General features: G+C 39.5%; 1 protein-coding gene across 1 annotated transcript; it reads left to right on the top strand.

The window, feature by feature from the left end:
- Window positions 1–1,516: 1,516 nt before the first annotated feature.
- On the top strand, window positions 1,517–14,231 carry LOC122788062. The gene is made up of 2 exons (XM_044054983.1): window positions 1,517–2,021; window positions 11,391–14,231. The coding sequence occupies exons 1-2, from the start codon at window positions 1,517–1,519 to the stop codon at window positions 13,055–13,057; spliced, it is 2,172 nt and encodes a 723-aa protein (XP_043910918.1). The 3' UTR covers window positions 13,058–14,231.
- The last annotated feature ends 7,938 nt before the right edge of the window (window positions 14,232–22,169 follow it).

Below are 22,169 nucleotides of genomic sequence, written 5' to 3' on the forward strand. Positions count from 1 at the left end.
ATGTATGCAGTTCAACCTAGTACTGCAGTCAATTTAGATGTTGCTTCTCACAAGGGACAATGCCATTTGAATGAAGTGAATGAGCATTCAGCAGGTGAGCAAAAGGATGGCGTTGCTGAAGTTGCTGAAGTTATTGAAGCAGCTGCGGCTGCTGAAGTTACTGAAGCAGCTGCAAATAGAGTTAATTTAGACATGGGAGTGAAAAGAAAGGTCATTACGACCAGGGCAGTTGTACATAGGATAGCAGACAGCGATGTGCTGACCACCACCCATGCAACTAACACAAGTAGTAGGAACGAGTTTTTAAAGACATTTCCAGCATGGATTTAAATTTTCCTCTACCGTTGAGAGACAATTCCCAGACTTGGAATGGCAACAAATGACAAGCCAGCATGAACAGAGGCAGGAGCACCACCAGATACAAACGCAAGTTTGACGAGGATACGACCAATACATACACGATAAAAAAAGCATTTCAGCAAGTAAGACGCTAGTTAAGAATTTATCTACACATGAAATTTCTGAATTTCATTTGAAAGTACTTGAGAAGGAGTTATCTTTTATACCCACTTCTGATACTGATATTACTGACATTGTATATGATTTAAAGATGATTACTAGGAATTTATCATTGAAGTATATGTTTCAACAAATGCATGTTAATGATAACTATAACTTTTCTTTTAAAACCCAAGCATTTTTATACCCAAGCAAACAGCTCTGATTAATGCTTTTGAGCAGTGATGTTTATCAGAAATTTATAAAACATATGATGAGCAGAGGTTTAGTTCTAATAGAAAGAAATATTATAATTTAGATAGAAATGAATATACAGCCCTGAGCAGTTAGAAAATGATTTTAGTCTGGTTATTAGGCCAGCAGATAAAGGAGGGCAAGTCATGTTATTAGATAGAGTTACATGTGATGATTTAATGTACGAAATGTTAAATGATGTTAGCTTTTATCAAATTATTACACAAGCGCAAGTTACTCGAATGATTTGTTCTGTCGCTGAGAGAATAAAAACCATGGCAGAAACGCATATTATAACAGAAGATTTATGTAAGCATTTTTTAGTTAATAATCCCATTACTCCCATCATTCAAGGCCTACCCAAGCTACATAAAGACTCCAGTAGGCCGCCAATGAGACCAATAGTCTCTGGGAGTGGCTGGAGTACAGAGGCTATTTCAATTTTTCTAGAGAAAAATTTTCCTTTGATAGACACATCTGCATACATTTTAAAGGATACTGAACACTTTTAAGTGATTTGTATGCATATACTAAAGAAAATGTATTAACTGACAATTTTATGTTTGTGACACTAGATGTAGTCTTGTTGTTTACTGTAATTCCCAATGGTTTGGGGTTACAAGATTTAAAAACATTTATGCAAATGAAGAATGCGTTTGATTCAGATAGAATCTATTTATTGCAATGTTTAATGAGTATTGTACTTGAAAACAATATTTTTATCTTTAGAAATCATATATATTGGCAAAGAAATGGAGTAGCGATGGGTAGTGCATGTTCTAACAGCTATGCCAATGCGGTTATGTCTGTTTGGGAGTCAAGATATCTTTTAAATGGTCCTTTTAAACATTTAGTTATGTTTTATAGAAGATTTGTGGACGACCTTTTCATTTTATGGAAGGGCAATAATACTGAGCTGTCTGAATTTATTGTTTATCTTAATGAAACCTCACAATTTGTGAAATTTACATTGAATTATTCTGATAAAGTGATTAGTTTTTTAGATGTTTGTATAGAAAAAGATGATTTGAATATTTTATCTACTAGATTATATAGGAAGAAATGTCATGCAAATAAACTTTTAAGTAGAGATAGCATGCATCCTAGGCATATATTTAAAAATGTAGCTCAGAATCAATTTTATAGGGTTTTGAGATTATGTGATAGAGAAGATGAATTTAAGAAGCAAATGGATATAGTAGGTAGTGAACTAATAGCAGGAGGCTATGATCATGACTTGGTTACTGACAGTGCTACAGTTGTTAAAAGTCTTAGAAATACTAGAGCTAGACCATATTTCTAGGAGAGAATGGCTAAGGACGAATGTTAACACAAATCTAATTAAAAAGTTTGTGTTAACTATTCTAGAGATGTTAACAAATATACAGATATACTCAGTAACCACTGGAATATATTAATTACAGATGATCAAATCAATAAAATAGTAGGGAAGATGCCTCAATTCACATTTAAGAAAAAAAAGAATTTGAAGAGAAGATTATGTACACCTAGAGATGAAATGTATCTGAATCAAGTTGTAGGTACAGGGCCTTGTGGTAACTGCACATTTTGTAAATATATAAATAAAGAAAACATTTTTAAACATCCTGATACTGGACATATTTATGATATCAGGGTTAGTGCAAGATGTGACACTTGTCATGTTATATATTTAGCTAATTGTGTAATCTGTAATAAATTTTATATAGGTAAGACAGATCGTACATTAAAAGAAAGAATTAGAGAACATGTATATCATATTAGGAAAGGTACGCGCACAAATGCATTAGCAAAGCATATTTTAGATGTGGGAGAGAGTCAGAGTTTTCAATTTTTAGTAGTTAGTAGGACATACGATAGCTCTGGGGGAGGAGACACTAGAGCCAAAATGGAAGAAATAGAAGCAAAATGGATTGTGATGCTTAAGGCAAACTATGGCCATGGTCTCAACGATACAGTCCCCTTGAAACCTATGCTTAGAAAAAGGTGTTTACGCAGGTGAATACATGAATAAAATATGTTTTATTTATTGTATTTATTATATGTATTTATATGTGATTTAAGCACACTGTTTTATATCTAACTTTTTATATATATTCACATATGCATAGATAGTTTATATATATATTTATTGTTAGATTTTGTGTATATATTTTTTAGTTTATTAAAGGGTATGTCTTTTTAAATATTTATTATTGAAAGTCATGTGATATAGATGAATTGTCATATAAGGTATTTTTTTATCTAGTTCTTTATACACCTGATGAAGCTTGATGTGAAAGCACTTGTGTGAGATTAAATCAGTACTGCATACATATTGGATTTCATTGTGTCTTTTTTGAAAAAGTTTTTAGAGATTCTGGAGCCTTACCTCAGCAGCTTTTTTCTTTTGGTTTATATTGTATATGTGTCTATTGTCATATAGCTGTGTGCACAGGGCAGATTACTGTGTAGTGTGTAGTTCCTGGGTTGACACCTGTAACTGCCTTATAGGTGTAGACCATTGCTATAGTCTGACATGGCCTATGTGTGTGAGCATGCCCAGTGTGACCTTCCAGTATGTTACTGACTGAGCTCCACTGCTATAGTTGATGTGGATGAGCCCAATTAATATAATTGTCCGTAGCTGAACAGCGCTTTACTTAGCTCAATATAAGTGCCCGTAGCTACACAGCACTTAACTCAGGTTGATATGATTGCCCATTGCTAAAGAGCGCTCAAAAGAACTTCATATGATTGCCCGTAGCTAAACCGTGCTGAACCCAGTGTAATATGAGTGCTCATAACTAAACAACGCTTTACCCAGCGTGATCCGTTTGCGCCGAGCTGCGCACTGTGCAAACCCGCTTACCGTCAGGCAACATGTAGCAAAGTCGCCTTTATACAGACACACCTCCTAGCCTGTGGAGACAGGCGTAAAATGATAAAAGCAATGACAAGGATCAAACCCGGGATACTGTGCACCAAAGTCAAATTACTGAACCACTAAGCCATGACAGTTGTACTGTCAAGTCGAGTATTAGCAGACTTATAGGAATGACTGTGAATGTAACTGTGACAAAGCAGGTTTGCTCTTAGCTGAGAAATTTCCAAAATGGCCAATCACAAATAAGTGCGGGAAAACAGGCATGTATAAGCTCCCTAGGTGGCAATACATAGCATAACTGATTGTGGTTCCTATTTGCAGTCAGGATGGCTGGCTTTGGTGAAGGTACTCGCTTTAGAGCACAAAGGTGGGGCATTGAGGAGTCAAAATATATGGTTTGGCTCCTAGTCCATCATCATGAAGACCCACTCATGCAGGGTCAGGTTCAATGGGGAGCGTACAAGGCAGAGGCACATGACCATACCAGTGCCATAGGCATTCCCAGGACTGGTGAGCAGGTCCGTCACCACCATGTGGACCTGAAGCGACGGAAGCAGGACCGACTGAACCAGTGGATCCAGGAGGCCCGCGATATGCCCAATGCCCCACTGCTGAGTAAGTACCCATTGATATCAGTATGTGAAGGATGCTATTGTAGTCTGTACTATGGATAGGTATTCTGAAATACCCCTTCCTTTATATTACAGCTGCAGGTGTTCGTGCCACAAATCGGCAGGCCTATGCTGATAGGCTGTTAAGGCTGCACCACCAGGCAGGTTAGTAATTATTCAGCTACTATTATTTTGGAATAATATTGAGACAGCCTGTAAAGGAGTTTACTGTTGTAACCCGGTAATAGTGATTAAATAGGCCTAGAATCAACCTCTGCTAGTATTCCAGGATCAGATATGTTTTCAGCCTGAAAGTGTGTGTTGTATTCCTTTAATAATGTTAAACAGCTGTCATATACAAGGTTTTCACCAGTTAGGTGCTGTCAGATAACTGATTCAACCTGTAAATGGGTGTTGTAAGCCATCACTACACAACAGACAAGGCTTAGACTAATCTCTGCATATACTGTCATATGAAATGAGTGAGTCAGCTGGAAAGGAGTGTTGTACCCAGTAATAAGTTTTACTACAGACTATGGTTATGTAACATCCTGAATATGTACATATCAAAGAAGTGAGTGAGTGTGATACAGTTTTGAAGGTACTAATAAAGGTCCTTGAATTCAGGAATACAGGTATACTGCATGGACTACAGAATGAATTGAATGTGGCAGCCACTACCACAGGCTGTAATGTTTTTAATATAGTACAATACCTGGACAGTGTCCATCCCACATTTCGGATATGTTGTAGTAGCCTTGCATTATGGGGACAGTACACTTGTATGAACTACTGAATATCCACAGTTGGCTAGGCCCATATAAACTGGATGATGGGAATGCCAGTATCTCGGACGCATGTTTATACTCCTTAGCTGTTGAATGTACAGTAATTACATGTGAATCCAGTACATGTGTAGCTTCTGCTTGTGATCTCACAAATGTCAGTGTGTTGCTAGAAATGTAGGTAACAGTTCATGTGTGTCAGGATACTTTACCTGCACACAGCCGGATATGTACATATATGAATAAATATCTGCAGTGGTATAGTTTAGCGGTACCATCTCCATTACCAACATTGCTACAGTTTGAGTGTCTAAAGTCTAAGGTTATACCTGTAGGAGATATATATCTGCATGTAGTAGTGAAGTACAGTATACATATCGATATTGTAAGTTATTAATGTATTATTTTTCACCCCACCTTATCTCCACAAATTATGACATTCAACACCAACCTAGGTATGTGTATTTATAAATACTTGTTATGGACATTTGTCCCATTGGTTTATAATTATCTGCATGTACATTGATGCATGTGCCCTGTTTAAACATCCAAACCTGATAGCCTGTTGCCACCAATCAACTCTGTATGCTGTTGTAATATCCACTGTTATTCTACATATGCATGTGTTATGCTTGCTGTCCAACTGTTGGAATTCGTGTGTGTTGGGTTAATGGGAATACTAATGAATGCTGTTACAACTAATTTGGAATGGTGTTGTCTGTTACTAACCCATATTGTCATTACATACTGCTAAACATAGTGATGTTGGGAAGGCAGGTTCCAGCGGATCCTCCTCTCCTGCCTCAGCTGGCAGTGGCACCTGGCACCAGTGCCCAGCTCGGGACCTCCTCCTTCAGTGGCCCTGTGCCACCTTTAGGTGGAAGTGCTGCAGGGGATGGGGATCACCCCCCCCCTGCAAGTGTGGCTGGAGGAGAGCCTCCTCTCACCCTCCGAAGGGTCCGGGCTGTGGTGCGTGGGGAGATCAGGCGTTCTGTGACTGATCCCCTATGCCAGCTTGAGGCGAGGGTGGTGCAACTTACGGGTGAGCCTGCCCCTCCTACACAGCCCCCAGCACAGCCTCAGCGTGGGCTGTGAAGGTGCAGTGGTAACTGCCCATGGGTGGGGATCTCAGTTCCACTGTTGCCATCTGTGGGCTCATGGGCCTGCGATATCCATGCATCCGTCCCTGTCAATTGGGTTTATCCTCCTCATGTGTCATACTCCACCCCTGTATGCATCTTGTTTGTCTTGTCTGTTTACCTCCCCAACCTACCTCCCCCATCATTCTTACTTCCCTTACCTCACATTCCTCTCTCACCTGAAAAAAAAAAAACAAAGGCAATCTGTACCCGCAAAAAAAACTACACCCCATACATAGCTGCCCATGTATGGCTGGACATGTCAACTGCTAATTACAATTGGCTGTACAACATACTTTGTTGTCCTCACCCCTCTCTCAGGGGTGGAAGGTTTCAGATTTCACTCTAAATTTCTGACATATGCACAGCTGTTGCTGGTAAAGACTTGGGCAGCTATGGGCCTTCCCTACACCCTTCCTGCACATCCCAACCTTGCTTTCCTAGAGTGTTGCCCTCTTTGTGACCCCTTTTTCACCACTTTCCTATTTCCCCATTTTCCTTTCTTTAAAAGAAATTATTGCGGGTGTTAGCAGGAGTACGCACTTTTAAGCAGTAGTTAGCGGGGTTGCGCTTGTGTGTGCTTAGCTAAGCGTAAATAAGCTTAGCTAAGCATCGCGCAAACTCATGTAAACCCGCTCACAACTGCTTAAAAGTGACTTAGTCACTCTGTATGACACGGCCTGTAGTCTACTCAGCAGGAAAAATAAAACACCCCTGTCAGTCTCGAACCCCAGACACTGGACACACTGCATGACTTACCACTGAGCCACAGCAGGTATACAATAATTTGGTGCTGTAGTAAATATATGATTCTTTACAATGGTGGAATGTAAAGGAATAATAGGGAGGGCATTACAGACAGCCTGGTCTGTGAATCCTTAACAGCCAGTGTTGTATAATTGCATTACGTGACAGTGATAAGAGAAGCAGTCATTCTAGCAAACCATTATGGTACAGAGGCACTTTACAAACCACACACAGTATCAGAGCAGTACAAACACAGTTTTATCTGAGTGTGGCAGACAGCATGACTTTCATATATGTTGTATGGGAGTTCATTATTGTCATGATATGTTAGCTGTGTGAGTCTCACTCCCTGTAGAAAATATTGATGTTGTGTATACAGGTGGGATATTGCACACTGAATACTGACATTAATAACAGTAGATACCGCTTGTCTCACCAGAAATGTGGATTGCTCTATATGCATACTTATACCCAAGTCTTCACCTAAATACAGTATGGGGTGGGAGGTGTACCTAACGTCTACATACATATCCGGAACCCCATGCATAGATGTGGCAGAGAGTGTATTATAGCCCTGGCAGGCTCACATATTATTGATACTACTGATTTCCAGTTATTTGCCTTCTCTGCTTTTCCACTTTCTCTGATCAAACAAAATATCGCTACTACATATTTGGGTATGTCAGAGTTCCAATATATTATATATGTGTATTTTTCCACTGAACTGTGTGCAGAAGGCAGGTATGAGGAATACTGATAGTTTCCAGGGTTAACACACGCAACTGCCAGTTCTGTATTTCCCACTGCTGTACTCAGACATGGCCTACATGTGTGCACATGACCAGTTTGGCTTTAAATATGTTGCTGCCTAACATTAACCTCATTTATATAAGTGTATGAGCATGCCCAGTGTGACCTTTCAGTATGTTGCTGTCTGAGGTGTACTACATTATTTGAGGTGTGTGCACGCAGGCAATATTGACATGTATACTATATATGTGTGCTGTATATGGTATGTTTTTACTGCAGGACTCACATTTGTGTAGTACATCTACAGGGATTATACTGTGCCTGCAAGGTTTCCATGACACACTTTGCATACACTTGTCACCATTTCTGCATACTAGAAGAGCAGTATGATACTGTCATGGTTTGGTGGGACCATGCTGTGCCTATAGTACACAGTATCCTGGGTTCGAGAGCAGTCACTGCTGTTTTATTTCATACTGGCCAGATTGGACTGCTGCGGGAGCAATAAGGCAGATATGTTCATGTGTAACTGTACAGGCTCGACTAGGGCAACTTTGGACTGGCTGGCACATAATTGTTCTGCATTGACCTACAATGCTGAGAGTTAGGCAGTATTGTTCCACAGTACAAACGGTTGTGCTAGGTAGTGCATGCTACTATGTTTACATATACTGAATGGTGGTAGTGGCTGTTTCACAGTGCTTTATATTGCTTAATACATAGCAATCATGCCTCAGGTGGTGCTGCAGGGCTGCCTATGTTTGATGCACATAGTACACTATCTGTACATGTTTGGGAACAGGTAGTGTCATGATAGGCATCCCTTTTACTGTATGAGCAAGTCAGAGTGATTGTACATTTCCAGAGTACCTACTGTGCCAGTGTATGTGCTATACATTGCCTCTTTGCCAAGCCCAAGGCATACTGGGCACACCTCCTTCTGCCTACTGGGGCAGGCTCAGGTTGTTCCTCCTCCGAGTCACGCTGTACCTGAGATGGCCTGGGCAATGGTGGGGGCTGTTTGGCCCAGGCCTATGCTGATCCTGCTGCAGCTGTTTTCACAGGATCATATTATGTAGCATAGCACATACCATGACAATTTGAGTACATGTAGTTGGTGAGTACTGCAAGATTCCACCAGATGTGTCCAGGCAGTGGAACCGTGACTTGATCAGCCTAAATACACGCTCAATGACATTACGTGTTTGTGCGTGTCCTCATTATGGCATTCCTGTTCAGGTGTGTGCACATTTCTGATGGGTGTCATCAACCACAGCTCCAGTGTGTGTATCCAGCATCCCCCCACTAGGTGACCATGAGGGATGTCCCCATTGGCAAATGTCTGGTACAGCTGCGTCAGATGCCAGATGTGGGAATCGTGGTAGCTTCCAGGGCAACCAGCACACACATTCATTATAATGCCCTGGGCATCACACATGACCTGGCAGTTGATGGAGGGGAAACCCTTGCAATTATAGTAGGCCCTACCCCGCTCACCGGCTAGTGCTTTGATGCATATGTACGTGCAGCAGTCTATTGCACCAACTACCTCAGGGTATTCCGCTATTTGCTGGAAGAGAAGCATATTGCTGGCCAATACCTCACGGGAATTGGGGAAATATACATGATCACTGACATGTGCTGACATGGCATCCAGGAACTGGTGCAGTACCCTGGATGCTGATGCCTGTGAAATCCCCATCATATCACCAGTTGGTCTCTGGAAGGTACCTGTTGCTAATATTCTTAGGTCAACACATACCTTTGTTTCCACTGGGATGGGCTCCCCTCTGTTAGTTCTGTGTGTGAGGCATTGCCTGCACAGCTCGACAATTTGCTGCAGGAGGTCTCTGTCCACTCTATAGCGCTCCACTATCTCCAGCTCATGTAGCCCCTGATAGGTAACCCTGGGCCTGTACACTGTTCTCCTTCTCCTCACTTTGGGTTGTCCAGCAGCATTTGCATTCTCACCACCCTCAGCATGTTGCATATGTCGCCTTATAACAGCAATTGCAGCCAGTAACATTTTTTTGCCAGTTAAGCTTTTCAAGTTTTCACTTCTTTTAGTTAACTGCAGTGTTGCAGTGTCTCTTGACAGACACATAATGAACTGTTGTTTTCAGAGTTTTAACTGCTGGGCTAGGCTGGGTTTGTGTACTGCCTGTGTGATTGCCTGATTCTGATTGATATCACCTGCTAGCTCTGCTACTACTCACTTGTAACTTCCTACTATTTGTTGTGCTTCCTTTTATCCTGACCGTTTCCTCTGGGAGTAGTGACGTGCACACAAGCACACATATGCTCACAGCAGCTCACATGCGTGCACACATAGGCTTATACAGCCATTATACATACTGACAAAGGCTTCAACAACCTTACACTAGCTTACACGGGCTTACACGTGTGCACACGACCGTACATGCATGCATGCATCCTTACTCATGCTTATGGGTGCGCACACTGTCTACACAAGATTTCATGAAACTTTGGTGATAGCCATGGTGTATACCTTCAGTTTCTTGACTTTAGCTCAGATACCTCAAGACACACCACAATCAAACATGTGACAACCTCATCCAATGACATTATACTGTTTTATACATGCCCCCACATGATGTCACCTATCTCTTACTCTGATACTCCCCTTCACCTACTCTTACACTGTAGAGGCATGGCTCATATGGCATGAAAAATTGGGATTCACTATCCTTAGCCTCATTAGCATAGGATTGCCTACTAATGCTTAGTTACATCTCAGAAAAAGTGCTTCCCCCCATAGCAACCACTACTCAGTGGCCATGTTGTCTTCAGCCTGCCATTCACTTGCATGGCATAATATATTTCTTATTTAAGTGCTTATTTCGAGGGGTTTTATTTTTTTTCTGCCTTTTTAAAGCGCAGCTCATTTGCGCGCCGCTGCGCTCCATTTAAACTTCGGAGATCATGAAAAAAAAATAGTTTTTTTAGTAATTTGCAATGTTTAGACATGCCACTGGCCTTGTATTTGGCCATTGGCATGCTTCCTGAACTACATGCATCCTTTATTTGGAGCTGACATTGCTCCATTTAGCTACTTGCAGAACGGTACCAACCGAGTACATTTCTGCAAGTAACTCTAGTCTTACATGGACAGCTTTGTGTTTCCTGGATTGTAAATTTACCTCATTTGCATAGCTTTCAGCTGCAGATGAGGTAATTTACATATCCAGACACTGTCCGTGCAACGGCCGTTTTAGGGGCTGTCTTACACGCCCCCAGTGCATTTTCCTGAATGGCTAGGCAGACATCTTGCCTTGCTCTACTCATACACGGCTTGGCCACTCCATGTAAGCCTTCCTGAATCTGGCCCAATGTCATGTATAATAGCAATAATTCATGGCTGGGTGTGGGTAATGCTGGATTTACCCACACCCAGCTGTGTGTTATTGCTGTATTAAAAAATACACAATTTAATTAGTAGGAAAGAATAATTACACATTGAAGATTCATTCATATTTCTGTTGTGTGAAATGATACAGTAGAAGAGACAGCATGTGAAATGACAGCTGTTCAGGTATACCTTTAATGTTTCTGCTTAACTATATTTATGGTACATTTATATTTAATTATTACAAGTGTAAATGTATTTGAAAGTGGTGTCCTATAAACCTAGGTGTGTCATCTGTGTAGATTAATTTCACGTTACTGTTTTGTTGTTTCAGTTAAAAGTAATTAATATTAATGTTATATTTTCATACAGATAAATCATCTAACATAAAAGAAAGTATCCTGTCCAAAAGTACACGAGAAAGTGGAAACAAACCTCCTTCATACTTGTTGAACCTTGACTGTCAAGAACCTCAAATGAGATACAGTTTGGGGGAAAAATCAGCCACAAACAGAGTAAGTAAAGTTATAATGGTTGTTGGAGCAACTGGATCTGGTAAAAGTACTCTCATCAACGGAATGATAAATTATATCCTGGGAGTTCACTGGGAAGATAATTTCCGTTTCAAACTGGTTGGTAAAGAAACCTCACAGTCCCAAGCTGTAAGTCAGACATCCAACATCACAGCATATGAAATAAACCACCAAAATGGATTTAACATTGAATATTCAGTAACCATTATTGATACACCAGGCTTTGGTGATACCAGAGGGATAAAAAGAGACAGAGAGATCATTGAATTAGTGCGGGATTTTTTCTATAATCCACAAGGTGTAGACCACATTGATGCTATATGTTTTGTTACTCAGGCCTCCTTGGCTCGTTTGACACCTACTCAGAAATACGTCTTTGACTCCATTCTTTCTATTTTTGGAAATGATATCAAAGACAACATATTAATACTTACTACCTTTGCAGATGGTCAGAAGCCACCCGTTTTAGAAGCCATCATAGATGCAGACATACCCTGTCAAAAGGATGCAGAGGGAAACCCAAAATTCTTTAAGTTCAATAACTCAGCTTTATTTGCTGATAACTCAAAGGATTTAGGTGCAGATGATGCATTTGATCACATGTTCTGGAAAATGGGACTAAGCAGCATGAGGCATTTTTTCAGTGAGTTAAACCACCTCGATACAAAAAGTTTAGTTTTAACAAAAGAAGTTTTACATAACAGAAAGCAACTTCAGACTGCTCTTAATGGTTTACAAATCCACATTCAAAGTGGACTGTTAAAACTGGAAGAAATCAGGAAAACAACTAAGATAGTAAAACAACATGAAGCTGAAATTATTGCAAACAAAAACTTTGAATATGAAATTGATACACACATCTGTAACAAAGTAGACATCAGTGGCACTGGTAAATTTGTAACCAACTGCCTGAAATGCAATTTCACCTGCCACTATCCATGTGCGTATTCAAAAGATAAAGATAAGAAGTCGTGTAGTGCGATGCACAACGGCTACTGCAATGTTTGCACAAAACATTGTGAATGGAACTCTCATGTTAACAATTCATACAGGCTTGAATATGAAATCAAAAAAGAGAAAAGAACATATGATGACCTGAAAGCAAAGTTTGAAGAGGCTTCTGACAGCAAATTGACAGCCCATGGAGTACTTTTTATTTTAAAATCAGAATACACAGAAGTGAGGTGTTCAGTTCTTTCTCTTGTTAATGACTCTGTTATGTGCCTTAAAAAGCTGGATGAAATAGCACTAAAACCAAACCCTCTGTCCTCTCCAGACTATATCGACCTTCTCATACATAGTGAACAACAGGAATGTAAGGCTGGCTGGAAGGAACGGGTTGAATCATTACAAGAAGTGAAAAAGCAAGCTGAACTATTAGCTAGAGTTAGCAACAAAGAATATTTGTTACCACATGAACTAGAAGAGGCTAAGGAATTAAAAGAACAAGTGTCATACATTGCGTCAATTAAAAGCCGGTTCAAACAATTCCTTCATATGAATTGAACCCATATTCCACAATAAGAATACTAATGCTCTGAAGTGAGCTTTGAACCAAAACTCCTCATGCCTATATTATCAATAATGTCTACAGCCATAGCAATGAGAAGCTAAGCATGCAACTTTCTTTGTCAGCGGATGTGCCAAGGCATCATAAGTTGTGGTGTCTGAACCTAGTCATAAATCAAATACATTTTAATTTGAATGCATCTTTGTAAAAACTATAAACTATGTAAAAGAAGAAACTTATACATTTTGACTTTTATTTTCTTATACTGGTTGACGTTTCTCACATTTTTGTTCCTAACCCATAATCATAAATAGTTAAAAATATATCCTTTACTGTATGCAGACACTATATATGAATTTAGGTTAGACCATTCATCTGGCATTTTTTTATTAACCTTTGTGATAGATTTAGTAAATGAAACTACATTTAGATTATATAATAATATAATTCTAGTTTTCTAAGCAAATAATGCTTCCTGAGAAAAAGATTGCAGGAATTGTAACCTGTCAAAAAGCTAGTTACAAATTGCTATTACAGTCGCATTCACTGAAAAATAACGACTAAAATACAGTTTATTCATGCAAAATGGAATAATGTTAAGTCAGTAAATCAATAAATTTATGATTGCTTATAAGGCATTTGTGTCTGTTTCAATAATTTAGGAGTCACGGTAAATTAGATTTGATTCTGAGCTGCACGCTTTTCTTGTTTTACTCACATATTTAACAGAAAGTTTGTTATAATTTCTTTTGCAGTCAAATGTTGTATTTTTGGATATGCATTCTTATATACATTTAAAAGCAATACAATTATAACTGTATTTCCATCAGAGGTGTCCTTGTCTGTTCCAGCTAAAACAACAATGTTTCAATAGAGATCATTTATGCAAATCCTGCTGCATCTTTTTCTATGCATCTGGCAATGTTACTCATGACTTTCTTATTTCAGTGACAGTTTATGGTTTTCATTAGTTGTCGGTACATTATTATTTACTTCATTGCAGCTAATTCTTTCTGCTCTGCTATTGTACTTACATTTGTTTGACAGCCGAGTAAACAAGGAACCCATGTAGTCTGCCCTTTATGTTCATTTAGCATTCTGACTTTCCTCTATCCCTGCATCTCCCTCCATCTTTATTTACATGTTTTATGCCCTGTTCAGTACCTCCTTATATTTCTTTCTATCACTCATTCTGGTAGTCCATTCCATGGATACACAACCTACTTCATGGAGAAGTATTTTGCATATTCCTACAACCTGCTATGCATCTGCTCCTCCTCCTCCTCCTCTTTTTCCTATGCTGTATGACCACTCATATGGACTTGTGCAACCAGGTCATGTTCCCCTTAATCTGTTCTGGTCTCTAATGAGAAATGCTTATCTCTATTAGTCTCTGTTTGTATGCTTCACCCTACACCTGACATACTCTTTATGTGGATTTCCATTGAACCCCTTCCAACAGCCCAATGTCTTTCTACCTATAAAACCTCCAGAACTACAGGCAGTAATCAGTGCATGCTCTAATCAAGCAGTGTACAGTAGAAACATTACATCTTTGCTTCCGGAAACTATTCCATTAGGCTCTGGCTTAAAATTATGTTTGTAACAAGTCCTTTTCACTGTTTCCGTTAGTGCAATCCAGGTGTGATCAATACCCCAAATTCTTTTCCTACTTTGCTGCCACTAGTTTCAGGCCCCATGATACCAGGGATGTTGTGGTGTAAGAACAGTGTTTTATATTTCCTGCAATGAACCTGCTGCTGTCTTGCTGTCCACAGAGTAACCTTGCCAGACATATAGGTGATAAACTTACAAATGCATACAATACAATTGTAAGAGTTATTCTTCACTTTTCTTCTCTAAATTGTCGCTGTTTATCCCCTAAGATAATAACTAGATGGCCTACTTTATCAGCATGTATTTATCTTTAAGTATTTATGTCATAATCAATGTAGACACTTATTCTCACTTTGTAGACAGGATAAAAGTTGAAAAGAATGCAGATCTTCCAACCAAAAACAATTAGCTACTCCTAAAAACAACATGATGGGACATAGAACGTATCTTACGTCTATTCGTAACAACCACAAACATCTGTTCTTAAGAGCATCCAATATGAATCATTTCTTATCCATCAGAACTGCAAAAAAGTGAATTAAATAAAACAACAAGCTCAAAAATCACTTACTGTGGCTTTTGAACTGTATGCACTTTGCAATCCTGGATAATCAATGAGAAGGCGTTATATTCTCTTAAACTCAAAGCTACTAGGTCTACCTTATTTTTGTTATGGTTTACCATTATTGTGACAGCACTGACATTTTCTTCAGACTTGTCTTCTCTCTCTGTAATTGTTTTTAAGACACTAACCATGTCAATGTGCAAAGTGATCAATGTCTCATCTATTAAATTACATAGGTATTATTAACATGAACTCTTTCATTCAAATCTCTCGCAATGGTTTTGTCTGTGTGTATTTTTTCATATTTAAATTTCACCGTTTTTGTTTTCCATTTATGTTTTTAGTTTCCTGTTACTAAACATCTTGCACATTTTTTTATCCATGTACCAAATTTTAGTATAGATTTTTAACTACCTTGCTCTATTAATGTTTGTGGAGGAGCATAGGGTGACGTACAAGAGTGGAGGAAGATGCACACAGGTCTGAAGGAGGTTGGAGACTGTAAAGGGGTGGCAGGGGAAAGTGTAGTTAGGCAGCATAGGATGGTGGTCTATAGAATGACACTGGTGATCAAGAAGAGGAGGAGGAGTTTGAGGGCAGCACCAAGGATCAAATGGTAGAAGTTGAAAAAGGGTGATTGTGAGGTGCAGTTCAGGGAAGAGTTAAAACAGGCACTGAGTGGTAGTGAAGAGTTACCAAATAGTTTGGTAACTACAGCAGAGCTGGAAAGAGCGACAGCTAGAAAGGTGCTTGGTGTGACATCTGGACAGAGGGAGGGGGACAAGAAGACCTGGTGGTGGAATGAGGATGTACAAGAGAGTATACAGATAAAGAGGTCGGCGAAGAAGAAGTGGGATTGTCAGAGAGATGAAAAAAGTTGAGAGGAATATAAGGAGATGAGGCATATGGTGAAGAGAGAGGTGGCAAAGGCTACGGATAAGGCATATGTAGAGTTGTATGACAGGTTGGACACTAAGGAGGGAGAAAAGGACCTGTACCGATTGGCTAGACAGAGGGACCGAGCTGGGAAAGATGTGCAGCAGGTAAGGGTGATAAAGGACAGTGAGGGAAATGTACTCACAAGTGAGGAGAATGTGTTGAGGAGATGGAAAGAGTACTTTGAGGGGCTGATGAATGAAGAGAATGAGAGGGAGAGAAGGTTGGATGATGTGGGGATAGTTAATCAGGAAGTGCAACAGATTAGCAAGGAGGAATTAAGGACAGTTATGAGGTGGATGAAGAATGGAAAGGCTGTTTGTTCAGATGGAACCATGGAAGCATAGAGGTGTTTAGCAGAGATGGCAGTGGGGTTTTTATCCAGACTGTTTAACAAAATCTTAGAAAGTAAGAGGATGCCTGAGAAGTGGAGAAGAAGTGTTTTGGTACCAATTTTTAGGAATAAGAGTGATGTGCAGAGCTGTAATAACTAGAGAGAGCTATAATTGATCAGTCACAGCATTAAGTTATGGGAAAGAGTAGGGGCGGCCCGTGCTATTGGACTGCTGGACTGCAGCCACCTCAAATCAAAAAGAAAATAAAAAATAGAAAAAAAAATGTTTTTTAAATTTCGCAGACTTCGCACATGCGCAGTAGTCCCGACTACTGCGCATGCTCCTGGCAGTCCGGCAGTCCCCATAGGGGGACACAAGGAGACGTCTGTGCACGTATCTCGGGAAGGAGTTTTTGGTTTTTGAATGCAGCAGGGATCTTGCGAGTATTGCACAGGCAGGACGTTAGCTGGATGGATATTATGGACAAGACAGGTAAGTGTATTGATGGAATATATGGTGTGTGCTTGTATTTACTGTCTGAAGTGTGTGGTGCTTGGTGCTGACATACCGTGTGTGTGTGTGTGTGTAAATGCCCCAGGTGCTCATGGTGGTGTGGTAGGGAATACCTCAGGCTTGACCCTGTACCCTGTATGCAGGTGTTAAAGACTTGAGTTCCCTTCCCACCACCATTTGTAAAAAAATTGCAGATTTTTGCCTCATATTTGATCTGATCTGTTCCTCATAATATCTGTGGTTTGTAAATGTTTTAATGCTTGATATTTGATGGTGTAGTAGTAGCATTGTTGCCTCACAGCTGCAGCCTTTCAGGTTTGATTCTTGGCTGGGGTTCCTTCTTTGTGGGGTCTGTATCTTCTCCCTGTGTTTGTGTGGGTTTGCTTTTGTGTCCTCCCACGTTACAAAGACATGTCTGCATTATTTCTTCCTGGGCCTCTGCTGAAAATTGTGTTTTTTCCAAGTCAGACTGTCCTGATTAACAAATGTTAAATAAAATTGACAGGCATTTGAATTTCAGACTTCAGGTTTCTGAATGTTTAATTCCTTGCATAATTGATGGTGCAGTGGTAGTATTGTTGCCTCACAGCTATAGGTTTTCTGGTTTGATTCTTGGTTGGGGTGGCTTCTGTGTGGAGTCTTCATCTCCTCCCTGTGTTTGTGTGGATTTGTTCTGGTGCCCTGCCATCTTACAAAGACGTGTCTGCAGTTTTAATCCCTGCGTCTCTGCTGAAAATTGTTTTTGTTCTGTCCGCAGTAAAATTGACAGGCATTTGAATTTCAGACTTCAGGTTTCTGAATGTTTAATTCCTTGCATAATTGATGGTGCAGTGGTAGTATTGTTGCCTCACAGCTGTAGGATTTCTGGTTTGATTCTTGGTGGGGGTGGCTTCTGTGTGGAGTCTGCATCTCCTCCCTGTGTTTGTGTGGATTTGTTCTGTTGCCCTGCCATTTTACAAAGATGTGTCTGCAGTTTTAATCCCTGCGACTCTGCTGAAAATTGTTTTTGTTCTGTCCGCAGTAAAATTGACAGGCATTTGAATTTCAGACTTCAGGTTTCTGAATGTTTAATTCCTTGCATAATTGATGGTGCAGTGGTAGTATTGTTGCCTCACAGCTATAGGTTTTCTGGTTTGATTCTTGGTTGGGGTGGCTTCTGTGTGGAGTCTGCATCTCCTCCCTGTGTTTGTGTGGATTTGCTCTGGTGCCCTGCCATTTTACAAAGACGTGTCTGCAGTTTTAATCCCTACGTCTCTGCTGAAAATTGTTTTTGTTCTGTCCGCAGTAAAATTGACAGGCATTTGAATTTCAGACTTCAGGTTTCTGAATGTTTAATTCCTTGCATAATTGATGGTGCAGTGGTAGTATTGTTGCCTCACAGCTATAGGTTTTCTGGTTTGATTCTTGGTTGGGGTGGCTTCTGTGTGGAGTCTGCATCTTCTCCCTGTGTTTGTGTGGATTTGCTCTGGTGCCCTGCCATTTTACAAAGACGTGTCTGCAGTTTTAATCCCTGCATCTCTGCTGAAAATTGTTTTTGTTCTGTCCGCAGTAAAATTGACAGGCATTTGAATTTCAGACTTCAGGTTTCTGAATGTTTAACTCCGTGCATAATTGATGGTGCAGTGGTAGTGTTGTTGCCTCACAGCTATAGGTTTTCTGGTTTGATTCTTGGTTGGGGTGGCTTCTGTGTGGAGTCTGTATCTCCTCCCTGTGTTTGTGTGGATTTGCTCTGGTGCCCTGCTATTTTACAAAGACGTGTCTGCAGTATTAATCCCTGCGTCTCTGCTGAAAATTGGTTTTGTTCTGTCCGCAGTAAAATTGACAGGCATTTGAATTTCAGACTTCAGGTTTCTGAATGCTTAAGTTCTTGCATAATTTATGGTGCAGTGGTAGTATTGTTGCCTCACAGCTATAGGTTTTCTGGTTTGATTCTTTGTTGGGGTGGCTTCTGTGTGGAGTCTGCATCTCCTCCCTGTGTTTGTGTGGATTTGCTCTGGTGCCCTGCCATTTTACAAAGACGTGTCTGCAGTATTAATCCCTGTGTCTCTGCTGAAAATTGTTTTTGTTCTGTCCGCAGTAAAATTGACCGGCATTTGAATTTCAAACTTCATGTTCTTCAGAATACATAGTAGCACAACCTTTTTTTCTAGCAATTTTCTAAGTTTATAAGATGAATATTTTAAATTTGTCCCTGTTTTTTGGACTGTATTCCCCCATTATTGGCTTCGTCCAGGTTTTTGTGCTAAGGTTGACAGCTATGGCAAGAACTGAATTCACTGAATATGTTTGAGGGCTGTATTCCCTCATTACTGGGTTTGTCCAGGTGTTTTGTACTAAGAGGTTGACAGCTATGGTGAGAAATGATTTCACTAAATGATAGCCATTTAAGTTTCAGTCTTCCTCTCTTTTACAAAGCAGCTGATGTGGCGTAGTGGTATGTTACTCTGACTGTTTTTTGCTCAGGGACCTTGGCAGTAAAATATATGGTGGCAACACAACATTTTATTCTAGCAACTTTCCAAGATTATACAAGCAATGTTTAATGTGTCCCTGGTTTTTGGGCTTTTGACCCCCCCCCCCAATACATTTTGGCTTTTTCCAGTTTTCTTGAGCTGCGAAGTTGAGATGCAGTTGAGTATTGAGTAGATTTTACAAGGAGCTGAGAGCTGCAGGGGAATAGAAGTTTAGTGCTTTACCTAGTTAATACTATAGCACAACAGGTTGTGTACTTGCTTTTGATGCAGAAGGCTGTGGGTTCTACTCCCACAAGGGGTGGATGCTGCCGTACTGCGAATGTTCTCCTTGGTGAAGATATTAACTATGAGTTCGTTATCAGTTTGCCATCCATTTCCTCTTGCAATATTATTACTAGCTTATCATTTTTTAATGTAATATAGGCAATTTATTCCTGAGGGGCAACAGACACTTTATTTTTCGATGAAACCATGAAATATAAAGGTGATTTCTAGCAGCAACCGCTTCATTAGTTACAGATTTCTTTAATGTGGAATTATTTAGATGACTTACTTCAGAGATTGTGCATATTTACTGATAATGGACTGTAGAATTGTGCATATTTACTGATAAAGGTGGACTGCAGAATTGTGCATATTTACTGATAATGGTGGACTGTAGAATTGTGCATATTTACTAATAATGGTGGACTGTGGAATTGTGCATATTTACTAATAATGGTGGACTGTAGAATTGTGTATATTTACTAATAATGGTGGACTGTGGAAGTCTGAGTAGACTTTTTTATGATAAATGTTCTCAACTGGGCAGTTTTGCCATTATGGGTGCATATGGTTTGTTTCATTGCTTACTGGAAAAATTTTCAAAACAAATTTAAAACACCCTCTAACAAGTGTACTGTATTGTACAAGGAATATAATTTTAGTACAATGAGGAAGTTGTATCAAAGAGCACATGTATGTTTCATATGCAAGGGGCCTATCATTCGAAAACAGCCCAAAATTAATCTTTATCTGCCACTGGCAAAATGTATTTTCTTTGAATGTGGGTTTCAATGCTGTTTCAATGAATGTGAGTTTCAAGGGCAGAGAAGTTTTAATGCTAAGTTTTCATTGTGAGACTGCATTGCTTTGTTTAACAGATGACTTAGTGTTTGTGCTGTAAAATACAAAATAAAACTTTCAAATGAAGTCCAACTCATCATAGAAGTAAAGCAGTATGCACATTAGTGTTTATGGTAAATGGAGTGAAATAGCCAAGTATAATGGTTCATTGGAATGGCTGCAGAGGCTCCATTCAACCATTATTTTGTCAGGGGAAGGGCAGCAAACTCAGACAGGCCCAGCTGAACTATACCTCCCAACTGTCCAGATTTTCAAAGAATGAATAGATTTTTGCTTCTTATTTTTGGTTTGTTGTTCATAAAATTTGTAGTTTTAATTCCTAAATGATTTGCCAGAAGTCACTAAATAATAAGTTTCAGACTTCATAACCTTCAGAAAAATGCATGTTAAAGTAAGAGCTGTTCTATCAACTGTCTCAATTTATACAAGAGCAATTTTTAGTACTGTTTATATGTTCCCCCAGTATATTTGGCCTTGTTCAGATTTACTACATTAACAGGTTGAGAGGTACATGCAAATAAATTGCTTTATAGAATTAGGCATAGCCAACCTCTCAACTGTCCCCAATTTTTGGCTCAAAATGTTGCTCTTCCCCCTAATAATCCCTCCACAAAATAGCAATTTTGGGAGAAAACATGGAGGGTTTACAATTAAGAAATAACTGTAATAATCAAACTTATAGATTACTTGAAATGCATGTAGATTCTTTTGTTTTGTCAGCTGCTCAAGGTAGCAGTACTAATATTAAAGTGTCCCTTCTTTGACAGGTAGCAGCTGTATTGTGTGTCTGTTTTATATTTTTGCATCACATTTTTGGTCCATTTTTCATAAAATTGTGTTTTTTGGCAAATTAGTGACAAATCACTAAAGACTGAAGTTAGAAAATGACCAACATTTGAGTTTCAGATTGTATACCCTTCAGAAAATTCATACTAATGCAAGACCTATTCTATTATCTTTCTAAGTTTATTAGAGCAATATTTAAAAATTGTCCTTATTGTTGGGCCTTTGTCCCACTTCTGTATATGGCTTTGTCCAGATTTCTTGCTCTTGAGGTTGAGAGGTATGACAAATGTGTCAGGGCCATCACAGTCAGCCAGAGAGATTTCAAATTGTGACGTGCTTGTTGCACCCCACTCCCCCATGTAGTGACTCTGGATGTGTCCAAGCAAGGCAAGGAGTAGTTGTATCTACCTTGGATGGGGAGGACACACTGCATAAGTACTACAGTGGCTTTTCATCTGTCCTTGATTTTGCAGAATGGTCTGGTTTCTGTCATATTTTTGTACTGTTGATTTATGCTTATTACTCAGATTTATGCTTATTACTCAAAGTGCATGTTGCTCTGTGTTTAAGTAGCAATGCTTTAATGACCATAAGGTAAGCTTGTCTGACATCGTAAGATGCAAGTAAGCTTTAATAAGCATACTGTTAAAGAATTGCCAACATTGAAAGCCTTTCTGTTGTTGCCATGCAGAGAATACTTGACTAGATAATGTATAAGCCTTGGGTATTAAAGGACAGGATTCCATTATTTTAAAAA

This window comes from Protopterus annectens, chromosome 13.part0, assembly GCF_019279795.1.
Source record: "Protopterus annectens isolate FY-2018-M chromosome 13.part0, PAN1.0, whole genome shotgun sequence".
Lineage (NCBI taxonomy): Eukaryota > Metazoa > Chordata > Ceratodontiformes > Protopteridae > Protopterus > Protopterus annectens.

Bases quoted from the DNA above. Each gene is read 5' to 3' on its own strand.
- LOC122788062 (XM_044054983.1), top strand. From the start codon at position 1,517: ATGGGTAGTGCATGTTCTAACAGCTATGCCAATGCGGTTATGTCTGTT. The intron at 2,022-11,390 runs GTCTTAGAAATA...ATTTTCATACAG, and splicing joins CAGTGCTACAGTTGTTAAAA to ATAAATCATCTAACATAAAA.